This window comes from Sorex araneus, chromosome 8, assembly GCF_027595985.1.
Source record: "Sorex araneus isolate mSorAra2 chromosome 8, mSorAra2.pri, whole genome shotgun sequence".
Classification (NCBI taxonomy): Eukaryota; Metazoa; Chordata; class Mammalia; order Eulipotyphla; family Soricidae; genus Sorex; species Sorex araneus.
In genome coordinates this window covers 2,980,486-2,992,504 of record NC_073309.1, presented here as the reverse complement: position 1 = coordinate 2,992,504, position 12,019 = coordinate 2,980,486, and the positions used below count along the sequence as shown (strand labels likewise).

Here is a 12,019-nt window from a genome sequence, read left to right as displayed (position 1 = left end):
AGCCAAACTGGCCAGAGGGAGCAAAGAATTTCAAACGAAAAATGCTGGGGAATGTGCTTTGAACACAGCGAGGAAAGCATATGAAAAGGGTTTTTAAAAATATTTGATGGCTGAGAATTTTTCCAGCATCAAAGAGGCTGAAGTCTTTTGACTCTAAACCTGGCGGTGCGGGCGAGGAGAGAGGCAGGGAAACAGTCTGCAAAGCCAGCAGGACACCGGGGCAGAGAGGAAATGTCAAAGGAGAAGCAGGAGGAGGTGACGAGTGACACAGTGACAAAGTGACAGTTCCCCGTCCCTCCAATCTAGCCGCCAGCGCAGCCAGAAGACTCGGATGCCCCCGGGTGCTCAGGACACCGTGGTCTCACCCCTAGTCCCCGACTGTGGCCCTTCCCACCTTGTTTCCTCCCTGCCGCTCGCCTCGCTCCATGGTCCCTCTGTCATGTCATCTCACCTGTGGCCCCCTTGGGATGCCCTGGCGGGGCCACAGGGGACCAAACTGAGAGGCCTCAGTGGGGGGCATAGCAGGAGACGAGGGGTCCCCGGGAGGAAACGGTGACAAAGGGCCACCGTGAGAGAAAGGCTGAGACACCTGGGCTGGCCTGCGAACCTCCGAGCGGGTGTTGGTGCTGAGTTTCCTTGGGCAGTGGCGGGCCAAGAGGCCAGCGTGTGTGTGTGTGTGTGTGTGTGTGTGTGTGTGTGTGTGTGTGTGTGTGTGTGTGTGTGTGATACCAGTGTACGTGCAGGGGGCGATGCTGTGTGGTGTGTGCAGGGGGGATGCCGCCTGAGCCCAGCCACGCCCCCAGACCTCGGCCACGCCCCGGTCCTCGGCCGCGCCCCCAGACCTCGGTGTGCAGTGGTGTGGGGAGGGGAGCGGGGTGGCCTCAGGCCGGGGCTGTGTGGTTTCTTCTCTCCCCTTCCAGTCCCTGCTGTTGTCCCACCCCAGCGCCAAGTGCTGCCCACCTGCCACTCCCCAGGGCCCCTGCGGTGCTCCCACACCTGCTTTGCCGGGATTCGCCCCCGGAGCCCCGTTTCCGCCTGTGGGCCGGGTCACGTGCTGTGTGTTCTGGGCCCTGCACGGCGGGAGGCACCGGGGCCCGAGGGGGCACTGCAGCCACGGAGCCCGCGGCCTGGGCACTCCCAGCAGGGGCGGGGAGGCTTCGCTCTGCCCAAGGCCGTTTGGGTGTTTGTAGCAGCATCGTGGGCCGAGAGGCAGGCAGCCCTCCAGGATTGTGGCTCTGTCCGGGCCACGTGGTGGGCCGCATAGGATGTAGGCGCGAAGCGTGTCCAGACCCGGTGGCTCCTGCTTCCCTGTGTGTCCTCCTTCGACTGCTCACGGTCACCTGCTCTGTCCTGTGGCCAGCACACAGCTGCTTAGGCCAGCGGCCTGGGCGGGATGGACTTGGCTAGGGAAAGGGATCGGCGGGCAGGGGAGGGCATCAACGGGCAGGGCGCCTGGGCTCCGGCTTTGGCAGTGAGCCTCCCGAGGCGCCTCGCCCGCTGGGACCCGCGTCTCCCCTGGGCCCGGGGCAGGCCGTGCGCTCACGCCGCCGTGTGCCCGCAGGAGAGCGAGGAGGAGCTGTACACGTCGTGCCGGCAGCTGCGCAGGCGGCAGGAGGAGCTCAACAACCAGCTCTTCCTCTACGACACGCAGCAGAACCTGCGCGGTGCCACCCGGGACGCGCTGGTCAGGGAGTTCCACGTCAACGAGAACCAGCTGCAACTCTACCAGGAGAAGTGTAACCGCAGGTGGGTCGGCCGGCCCCGCCCCCAGACCTAGGCCCCGCCCCAGACCTAGGCCCCGCCCCGGACCTAGGCCCCGCCCCGACCCTAGACCACGCCCCAACAGGCCCCCAGACCTCAGCCACGCCACGCCCCGACCACGCCCCAGCCCTCGGCCACGCCCCCAGACCTCGGCCATGCCCCACCCTGACCACGCCCAGCCCCGGACTGGCCACGCCCCCAGACCTCGGCCACGCCCCTTGCTCCCTCTGTGCTCCCCGGGTACGGTCCTTGCAGCCCCTGATGGTGTGTGTGGGGTGGGGGGCCCGGGGTGCCAGCGTCCGACACTCACGGCTTCGTGCACTAACGAACAGGAAGCCAGTAGGGGCCTCGCATGGGGCCCGTCCCGGGCTCCCTGGCCACCTTCCTCCTCTCTCCCTCCGCCCCGAGTCTCAGCGCGCCCCCCCCTCGCCCCCTCCCCGCCCCTGCCGGCTGACGGGTGCCCCCTTTCAGGTTGCGAGAGAAGAGGGTGAGCAACAGCAAGTTCTACTCCTAGAAGCCGGGGCGCGCGGGCCCGGGGCGGGGCCCGGGACGGTGCCCGGGACGTGCCCGGCGGACCCAGGTGCCCGCTCCCGCGCCACCTCCCGGCCCGGACGCTCCACCCAGGACCTCGGCCGCGCGAGGTTTGGGGCGACCCCTGTGCGCGCTTTCCCGCTTGGACAGTCTCTTAACTTATGTTCCCTGTCGAGGACCCCCGCCACCGGCCCCCACTCCTGTCCCGACCCCACCGAATAAAGAGCCTTGAAACTCGCGCCTGGCTGCGGGACCGTCCCGGGACGCGCCTTCGAGGCGGAGGCGGAGTTTATTAAGGGCCAGCGGTCCTACCACGGGCGGCCCCTCGTCCCCAGGTCACGGTCAGTTGGGGTGATCCGGGGGCTGAGGCGGTGGGGTCAGCTGGGGCCGACTTGAGGGCTGGCCGCCTTTGACCTCTGACCCCCCTTCCTGCCCCCTCTGCTGGGGCGGCCCGGCCAGGAGAGTGTGGCCAGGGCAGGGGCCAGCGCTCAGCTGGAGGAGGGCTGACCACAGGGGCCGTCAAGCTGGGGCTTCCCTGGAGGGAACTAGATCCGGTCCCCGCCCGGCCCCCCACCCCAAGGCCAGACAAGCCTGTCTTGTCATCCTTGCAGCCAGGCCCAGAGCAGAGCCGCGGTTGGGCCCAGGGTGACCAGATGCCGAGCAAGCTGAGGGCGGGCTGGGGCGCGTGCTAAAAGGCAGGGCCTCAGGGAGCCGGGTGCCACCTCTGCCCCCTCGTGTCCCCCGTGGCGGCTGCGGAGTGGAGCTCAGAGCCTCTGTCCCCAACACGCACCCACCAACTTCCTCTTCTTTGTATTTCCGAGGGGAGGCACACCCGGAGGTGCTCGGGGGTGACTCCTGGCTCAGTGCTCGGGGCCAGGTGGTGTTGGGGTGTGTGCCCGGGGCTCGCGTAGAGTCTGCGCTCCTGCTCGCTGACCTCAGGGCCCCGCTCCGAGACCTGAGAAGCAGAGGCGGGACTTCCTGTGCTGTTGGTTTCTGCTGGGGATGTTGGGTCGGAGAAATCGAGGGACGGGGCTGCGGGGGGCACAAACTCAGCTTTCACTGCTGCCGGGCTTGGAAACTGTCTCCCCACACAGGACAGAGAAAGAACAGGGGGTGTGTGTGAGGGGGGGGAGAGGGGGAGAGAGAGGGAGAGAGGAGAGGAGAGGAGAGAGATAGGAGAAAGGAGAGAGAGATGAGAGGGAGAGAGGGAGAGAGGGAGGAGAGAGACTGGTGCTGGGAAACCTTGCCTCTAAAACTGTTTTCCCTCCTAGCGCTGTAGTGACTGAAGCCGCGCTGGGGAATATCCGCGTTGGCTTCCCTATTTGCCCCCACCCCCCTACCCCCTGGAGGTGGTGTCCATCCTGCAGGGAAGAGGGAAGGCGGGGCACAGTGGGCTCATCCCCCGATCCCAGACCCCAGACTCTCCCAGGCGGCCTCTCTCAGACTCGGCGAGTGTCAGCCCTCCGCTCGACACACGCACAGCGGCACCCAGGGAGCCAGACCCCCGGCGTGTCCCGGCAGGGGGCTTCTGCTCACAGCGGCCCTGAGCCTGTTATTCGGAATCTCAGCTCAGGGCGGTGACTGGCTCGGCTACCGGAAAGGGAGGAATTTAGTTTACACAAAGTTAAGAAATTTCTGGGTCGTGAGACTTGGGTTGTGATGTGCACAGGCAAGAGGGATGTTGAAAACCCATTTCAGAAACGTCATCGATGGGCTGGAGCGAGAGCACAGCGGGGAGGGCGTTTGCCTTGCACGCGGCCGACCTGGGTTCGATTCTCAGCATCCCATAGGGTCCCCTGTGCACAGCCAGGAGTAATTTCTGAGTGCAGAGCCAGGAGTGACCCCTGTGCCTCACCGGGTGTGACCCAAAAAACAAAAATATGTCATTTGGTATCCCAGCAACCCATAACGTCCCCGGCGGCCCCCAGGAGTGATCCCTGAGCACAGAGCCAGGAATAAGCCCTGAGCACCACTGGGTGTGTCCCCAAACCAAACAACAACAAAGTGTGACGGGAGAATCCTTCTGCCAAGGACTGTCTCGGGGATGAGTGGGGCACGTTCGGGGTGGGGGGTGTCCTGGTGTTCTTAGGGCTCTCCGAATCTCAGTGGGCTCCAGCTTCATCCCCAAGCCTGGGACTCTGGCTTCAGTGCTCGGCCTCCCTGGCGTGGTTTATTGGAGCCGGCGAGGAACACACAGGCGAGGGCCCCTTAGGGGCGATTTCAGCTCCTGTGCCCCCCAAATTCCTGTTTCCTCTCTCAAGTCTCTGCCCGTGGCCTTCCGAGGGCGCGGGATGCAGCCACGGCCTTCGCTCCACAGACGTTGGGAGGCGCGAGCTCAAGCCAGGGACACTCGTCCTCGTGCCGTTCCAGCGGTCTCCAGCTCCTCCAGCACCCCGAGACTCTGAAGTGCTCCCGGGAAGCGTCCCTCGTTCTGAAGGAGTTGGGGGAGCTCACGGCCCCCCGCTCACGGTCTGCTTCCCCGTCCGTGCGCCAGGGAGCCGCCAGCCGCCGGGCAGGGCCGGGGAGAAAGGGCTGGCGAGGGGACGCTGGACCAAGATCCTTCCATCCTCCCCGAGGAGAGAGGGCGGCGGGGCAGTGGCCATGCAGGGGCTGTCGCACGCGTGTATTAAAATCCCGGACTATAACGTGTCCTGCCTTGGTTCCTTGGTCCAAGAAGAAGAAGAAAAACCATTTTAAATGCAGGCAACACAGCAGGTTGTGGTACCCCGTTAGAGGAGCGTGTTTAGGGTACCGGAAGGAGAGGGAAGGGGGCGAGGGAGGCTCGGCTGCTGGAAGGAAAAGGAGCCGAGACCCCAGCCCCGCCCCCGGTCTGAGTGGGAGACACTTCCTGACCCAGGAAGCCTCGGAGCTCCCTACAGAAGCGCACCAGGACACGGCAGTCGGTGTCACGAGGCAGGGACAGGCTTCTGAAGGCGGCGAGGGAAGGGAAGACGCACGCCCGGGATCTCCAGAGACACACGTGGGATTTCTCACACGAAGAGAGAAGGGAGTGGCATGATGCATTTGAGTTGGAAACAAAAAGAACAAAGTTTGAGACGCCAGCCACAGTTCAAGTGCCCGAAGGATGCATGATTTTGAAGTTTGCTTGAATTCTCTGAAGTGCTCAGACTAGGGGGGTCCGTCACTGAGACGCTTGGTGGTGACTCGTACTTGGCAGCAAAGATGGCTAAAAGGGACCTTGGTCCTTTCAACCTTTCAAAGGCTGAAAGTCAACTTTTTAAAGATCTAAGCGTTTGGAGACAACTCTCGGAGCCATACTCTAACCCATGGCATGTCAAGGATTAAAGAAACGTGTAGCATTACGTAGTAGGCATCTGACAAATACTCTGATTTTTTTCACGCTTTTAATTTTCTTCATGAAGAGGCAGATTCCAAAGAAATTCTGTCTTGGAGCTTTTTAAAATGTCTTTTTTATTTTTTTTAAATAGACTGAAAAAGTTGCAATTGTAAACACGTTTCATTATTAAAGCTTTATTTTTTATATAGTGTGTGCTTGTGTGTACAGAGAGAATCATGTGAATGAGTCACAGAACTGTTGGTTCTTCTTAATGTGGAAATTAAATGACTGTAGCACATTAAAAAATAAAAATTTGGTTTGAATTAATGCAGTTTCCCAGACTTTGAAAATGATACTCATCTTCCCCCCTGCCACACACATAATACACACTTCAGCCACTACATACAGTTAAAGATTTTTGTCTGTGTTTTTCAAAAGTTCTGTTACACTTTTTCTTAGGTTACTGGCCTGTCTTTGAGCAGATTATATAATAAACACTTGCCTGATTTCTGCAAGCTTCGGGGAGGTTTGGTGCCAGAGGAGCAAAGGGCTTATTTGGTCCACGTAATGGGCCGTGCCCGCTCTGGCATCCCTCCTAGTTCATTGCCAGTGATCCCCGGAGCGCAGGAAGCCTCTGTGTGTCCTGAGACTATTGTCCCCACTTCAACTCTCAACCCCTGATGACTGATGTCCTGCACAAAAGCGTAAGAATGCTTTAGGACAAATCCCAAGCCTAAAAGATGAACAGGGAGGGGTAGAAAACAAAGGCGGGATTAGGACTGCCGGAAGGTAACTGACAGATGGAGAGAGTCAGTTTTCTAAATAAACATGCATTCAATGCATTCATTCAGGTCGGGGCCGGGACAGGGTTAGAACTGGCCCCAAAGGGAACTCAAAGAACAATGCACAGAGATGCTCTCAGCTGTTCACGCTCATGGTTTCTCCACCTTTCACTGAGGGATCCAGATGGTTCTTGGCCACAGAGAAGCAAATCATGTCTGGGGAAGAGTTAGTGGATGGGATTAGGTGTTGAGAAGGCCCTGGAAGGGATAAATCCTCTACCCGCACAAAGGGGATTGGCGATCGCCGGGATGCTGTCATACTGTAAACTAAAAAAAAAAAAATCAACAAAACTGAAAAAATGAGGGGCCAGAGCGAGAGCACAGTGGGGAGGGCGTTTGCCTTGCACGCGGCCGACCCGGGTTCGATCCTCGGTATCCCATAGGGTCCCCCGAGCACCGCCAGGAGTAATTCCTGAGTGCAGAGCCAGGAGTAACCCCTGTGCATCGCCAGGTGTGACCCCAAAGCAATAAAACAAAATAACAGAAAATATGAAGAGTAAAATCCGTTTATTTCACTTCTTTCTTGCTCCTGAGCTCTTTGGCATCCCTTCTGCAGTTTATCTCTCAGCCCCTCGGAGCTGGTTTCCCAGTACTTTCCCCCAGTTCTTGGGCCTGCTGGCCACTTCCTTTGACGCACAGTTTGGTTTCATGTGCAGAACTTGTTTAGTTTGGTGTGGTCCTGGTTGTGCTTTTGTTGTCTGTGTGTTTGGTATTCTCGGCACGCGAAGGCCAGAGCCAGGAAGCTTTCCGTCTGTGTTTTCTTAAAGAAGTTTTGCAATTTTGGGTCTTATGTTGAAGCCTTTAATCTGTTGTGAGTTGGTTTCCATGTATGGGGAAGAACAGGATCCCGTTGCATGAGCAATTTCATGCCTTTGCACCTGGATATCTGGTTCCCCCCCCCAGACCGTAGGGCACTAGAGCGGGGCCCCCGTCTGCATTCTTGGCAGGCCTCGGGGGATCAGTTGACTGTGCACACAGGCGTTGTTTCCGTGGCTCGGCTCTGCTGATCCCTCTGCCCAACTTTGTGCCAAGACCGTTCTGCTGGTACTGCCAGAGCATTTTAATAAGTCAAGAAATCAGGAAGTGTGAAGTTTCCCGTTTGGTTTTTGCTTTCTCAAGATCATTTTGGCTATTAGGGAATCCTTTGTGCTTCCACATACATTTAAGTATTTTCTTGTTGTTGTCTCACAGTAGCATAAACAAGAACTTTAAACAAGAACTAGAATAAACCACCCCCCAAAAGTTCAAGATGTTAATATTGAAAATTATTACCTTTTGCATAGAGAAAGGATATGTGAATTATACCATATTTTGCAGGAGACATCCTCCTCTTATTATCAGTTATCTTTATAATACTAAAACAAATTCAGTAAAAGCAACTGAAGATTTTCATGGAACTTTATAAGCTGATTTAAAATGTCACGTGGATTGTCGTCACTGTCCCATGGTGACCTGGGGTCCGTGCGCCGATGAGCATCCCCCCAGCAGGTGGGCGAAGGAACGGGACAGGCTGGTAGCCAGTAGAGATTTATTCAGCTTTTTTTCAATGTATTCAATTTATCGAATAAATAATTATTTATTCAGAATTTATTCAATTCCATCCAAACTATTGTAGAGAAACTGTGAAAGGTTGGGGGCAGCAATTACAGTGAGGTGTGGTTGAATATTAACATAACCAAGAACAGATGCCAAGCCCCCCCCTCAGGGGAGTTCTCCAGGAGATTCGCCCAAGGGCAGAACTCCACCTCGGGGTGGGCACTCCGGACTCCTTCTAGGAGAGCCCCGAGAAGATGCAGTCCACCGAAGCGCACATTGCTTCCTCCTCTCCTTTACTAATAATCCATTTAAACAATCATATTAAATTTGCTTGAAGGGCGGCTCTTCCTGGGGACATCTTGCTCTGTGTCCCAGACCCCAGTTCTCGGGCGAGGTTAGTTTTTCCTCACCCCAACAGGGTCCCTATTCAGTTACTTCTTTTGGATCATATCAGGGTTTGTTTCATGACCGTGCTCTTATCATACTTCTTACGGTGCGTAGGCTGTCCCAGGTCAAAGTCAGGGTAGCTTACGCCTGCCCCAGGTCCATCCAGTCCCTCGGTGGGACCCTCCTTTTGGGGTGTTAGGAACATAGGTCAATCTAAGGGTAACTGAGGCTTAAGTTAGGTAAATATCATGGATGCCTGGGAGTAAATGTTTCAGTCAGTTAGAATCAATTAGAAAAGCATAGCGTTAACTATGGGCTGGAGCGATAGCACAGTGGGTAGGGCGTTCGCCTTGCACGCAGCCAACCCGAGTTCCATTCCTCCGTCCTTCTCGGAGAGCTCAGCAAGCTACCGAGAATATCTCGCCCGCACGGCAGAGCCTGGCAAGCTACTTGTGGTGTATTCACTATGCCCAAAACAGTAACAAGTCTCACAATGGAGACGTTACTGGTGCCCAATTGAGCAAATCGATGAGCAACGGGATGACAGTGACAGTGACAGCATTAACTGTCTTCCTGTGTCTATACAAAAGGACATTGCTTTAAAGTAAAACTATGAAAAGGACAGAAAAGAAGAAGAAAAGCAGTATGTCACATATACAAAAATCCAGAGCCACCAGGTTTGACTTTATAAGTTACCACGTCTGATTTGGAGACGCTTGTGACTAACAGGTATGGGAAGAGCACGGAGGAGAGGCAAAATATAAGCACAGAGGACTGGAAGTGCCCTGGTGGGATTGGGTGTGCTTCGAGAGCACTGTGGTGGGAGTAACTCAGTTAACCTCAGTTCCCTGAGGGAGGAGAGGGGACAGCCCAATGTTTAACCCAAAATGCATGGAACTAATCAACAGTGGATTATAGGCAGTCTGGCAATTTCAGAAAAAAAATTAGAAGGAGGATGTAGGTCTAGCAAATATAAATGATCTTATAAATTTTTGATAGTGGAAACTGTCTTATAGTTACAGTAGCACTGTCGTCCCATCCCATTGTTCATCGATTTGCTCCAGCGGGCACCAGTAACGTCTCCATTGTGAGACTTGTTGTTCCTGTTTTTGGCATATCGAATACGCCACGGGGAGCTTGCCAGGCTCTGCTGTGCGGGCGGGATACTCTCGGTAGCTTGCCGGGCTCTCGAGAGGGATGGAGGATAAAAATAGCTCAACTTAGGAGAATGATGAGAGACATGGAGGCGGGGAGGTGGGGGTCGGTGGAGTGAGGCAGGGCAGGGGGAAGGTGGGAAGAGGACATGTTTAGCAGAAGGATGAGTAATCCAATCACGGTGAAAACTGGACTCAACATAGAAAGCCCCGACTTAGAAACTTGAGTCACATAATTTACTATAAATACTATCTACACGAGACGGGTTAAGGAACAGAAACTTGAAATTATTTTTTAAAATATTCAGTAACGGGCTGGAGTGTTACAGTACATGTACAGTACATGTAAAGGCAGGGCTTTACATGTGGACCACCTGGATTTGATTTCTGGTGCGCCATGTAGCCCCCTGAGTCCCACCAGGAGTGACCCCCGAATGCCAAGCCCGGAGCGAGCTCTAAGCACTGCTTGGCGTGACCCCCTCCAAAAACAAACCCAAAGCCAAAAAATGCTGAGTAGTTTTTCCTCTTCTGACTGGTGAGGACGTTCATAAATAGCAGAAGGAAAATTAGCAAACAGAGATGAACTAGACACGAAATGAAAAGTCCCGCATAATTGAAAGGACAATCAAAACAACATCAAAAGACAAGTCAGACAGAAGCTGCTATTGTCTCATGAGACAAAAGATGAAATCCAGAATTACGTCCTGCAAATTCAAAGACGAGCAACTCGAGAGAGAAAGGGGAAAAACAAACAAAACATCTACCATGCTGTTCCCCAGAGAGCGCCAGGAGCTGGGATGTGCATCTGACGGGAGGCTAACCTTAGTCAGAATGACAGAAGAGTACAAAAGATTTTTTTAAAAGCAATTCAGTTTTTACCCTGCCACCGGCTTTTATACTTTGATGGCAGAGATTTAGGTGTGGGGAAGTTCTGGCAGTGGCGTGGGGGCCGGGCACTCTGGTGGAAGGACGCTCTGTCCTGCCACTGTGGAAAGGGAGGGGGTCGGGTCAAGCCGGCCCACCCAGAAGTCCCCTCTCCACTTTCCCCGCCGGGGCAGGGTGTGCTGGGGTCTGTCCTGGCCAACGGGTGCCAGGAGGAGACACCGGGCGGGCTTTCAGGAAGGGTATCTAACAGGCCGCACTCAGTGCTCCCGGGAGGAGGCTGGGTCTCTCCCTTGCCTCTGCCCTGTCGGTCAGACCCGAGAGCTTCGGGGCTCAGGGGCCACCAGGGCTGGACCCCCAGCGGGAGAGGGAAGCGTGTGGTGCCAGGGAGCATGGCCGAGCTCTGCACCTGAGCCACACCCAGGCCCCCGGGAAGGCTGGAGAAGAAACGGAATTTCCCTTGGCCTTGCTTGTCCCCGCTTCTCCACACGGTAACGAGGCCTCGGTGGGCAGTGACCTTCTCGGGACCAGCCGAGGACAAAGGACTGTCTGTGCCATGCCAGGGAGGGCCCCGAGGCCGCCATCCTCGACCGCATCTCTGGTGCCCTGGTCACAAGAACAATGATGCCAGCGTTCCTTTAGCCTCTCTGAGACGACGTGGTTCGAGTGAGCAGCCGGTGTCTGTCTGACACGGTCTCTCTGATTAACCGCTTTGGTGGTGGCGGCTCTCACATCGTGCTGCTCAGGACTTGCGTCCGGCCCTCCACTCAAGGATCGCTTCTGCCAGGGCTCAGGGGACCCTCCGGGCTGCTGGGGATTGAACCCGGGTCAACCACATGCAAGGCAAGCGCCTTACTGCTATACTCTCTCCGCCCTCCCTACTAACCTTATGCTTCTACTTCTGGCCCTCGACCTTGGGGATATCTTTGCCAGAGTTTCCAAGGGGGAATGTCTAAGAACGTGCTCAAAGAACATGCTGTTTGTTCAAGTGTGAAAACAGAAACGTTGGAATCAACAACCACCAGCTTAACTGATGATGGATGGTTCCCATATGGAACACTACGCAGTTGTTAAAAAGGAATTAGGTAGAGCTACCTAATCTCATCTGCCACCCTCTAGCACTCACGGCTGCTTCTCCCGGAAGGAAGCATAAAATGAGGCCCCCATAATCATGCCACCAGACTCTGTGCTAGGCTGTTTTCACTTGGGGCGCCCCAGAGAGGGGCGGGGGAGAGCCCTCCCTGCCCCAAGGGACCCAGCCCTGGCAGCCGACCTCCACTACCCAACTGCTGCCACGCTCTAGGCCAATTTCCACACTCTTGGGCCAAGCCTCACGCATGAGTGAACATACTCCTGGACCGCTCAGCTGCTTTTGGGCCATGCAACACATCATCATAAAGGGAAATATATATATATATATATATATACACACCTCTCGGAGAGCCCAGCAAGCTACCGAAAGTATCCCACCTGCATGGCAGAGCCTGGCAAGCTCCCCGTGGCGTATTCGATATGCCAAATATAGTAACAATAACAGGTCTCATTCCCCTGACCCCGAAAGAGCCTCCAATTGCTGGGAAAGACGAGTAAGGAGAGGCTGCTAAAATCTCAGGGCGGAGATGAATGGC

The 12,019-nt window shown here is 55.8% G+C and overlaps 1 protein-coding gene across 1 annotated transcript in view; it reads left to right on the top strand.

Moving 5' to 3' along the window:
• The window catches only part of PLCG2 (phospholipase C gamma 2), an 80,260-nt gene extending 77,730 nt beyond the window's left edge, over positions 1 to 2,530 (top strand). The window contains exons 32-33 of the mRNA XM_055145728.1: positions 1,562 to 1,746; positions 2,233 to 2,530. Of these exons, the coding sequence (XP_055001703.1) occupies positions 1,562 to 1,746; positions 2,233 to 2,275 (228 nt within the window). The 3' untranslated portion in view covers positions 2,276 to 2,530. The remainder of the gene's footprint in view (positions 1 to 1,561; positions 1,747 to 2,232) is intronic.
• Positions 2,531 to 12,019: the final 9,489 nt, after the last annotated feature.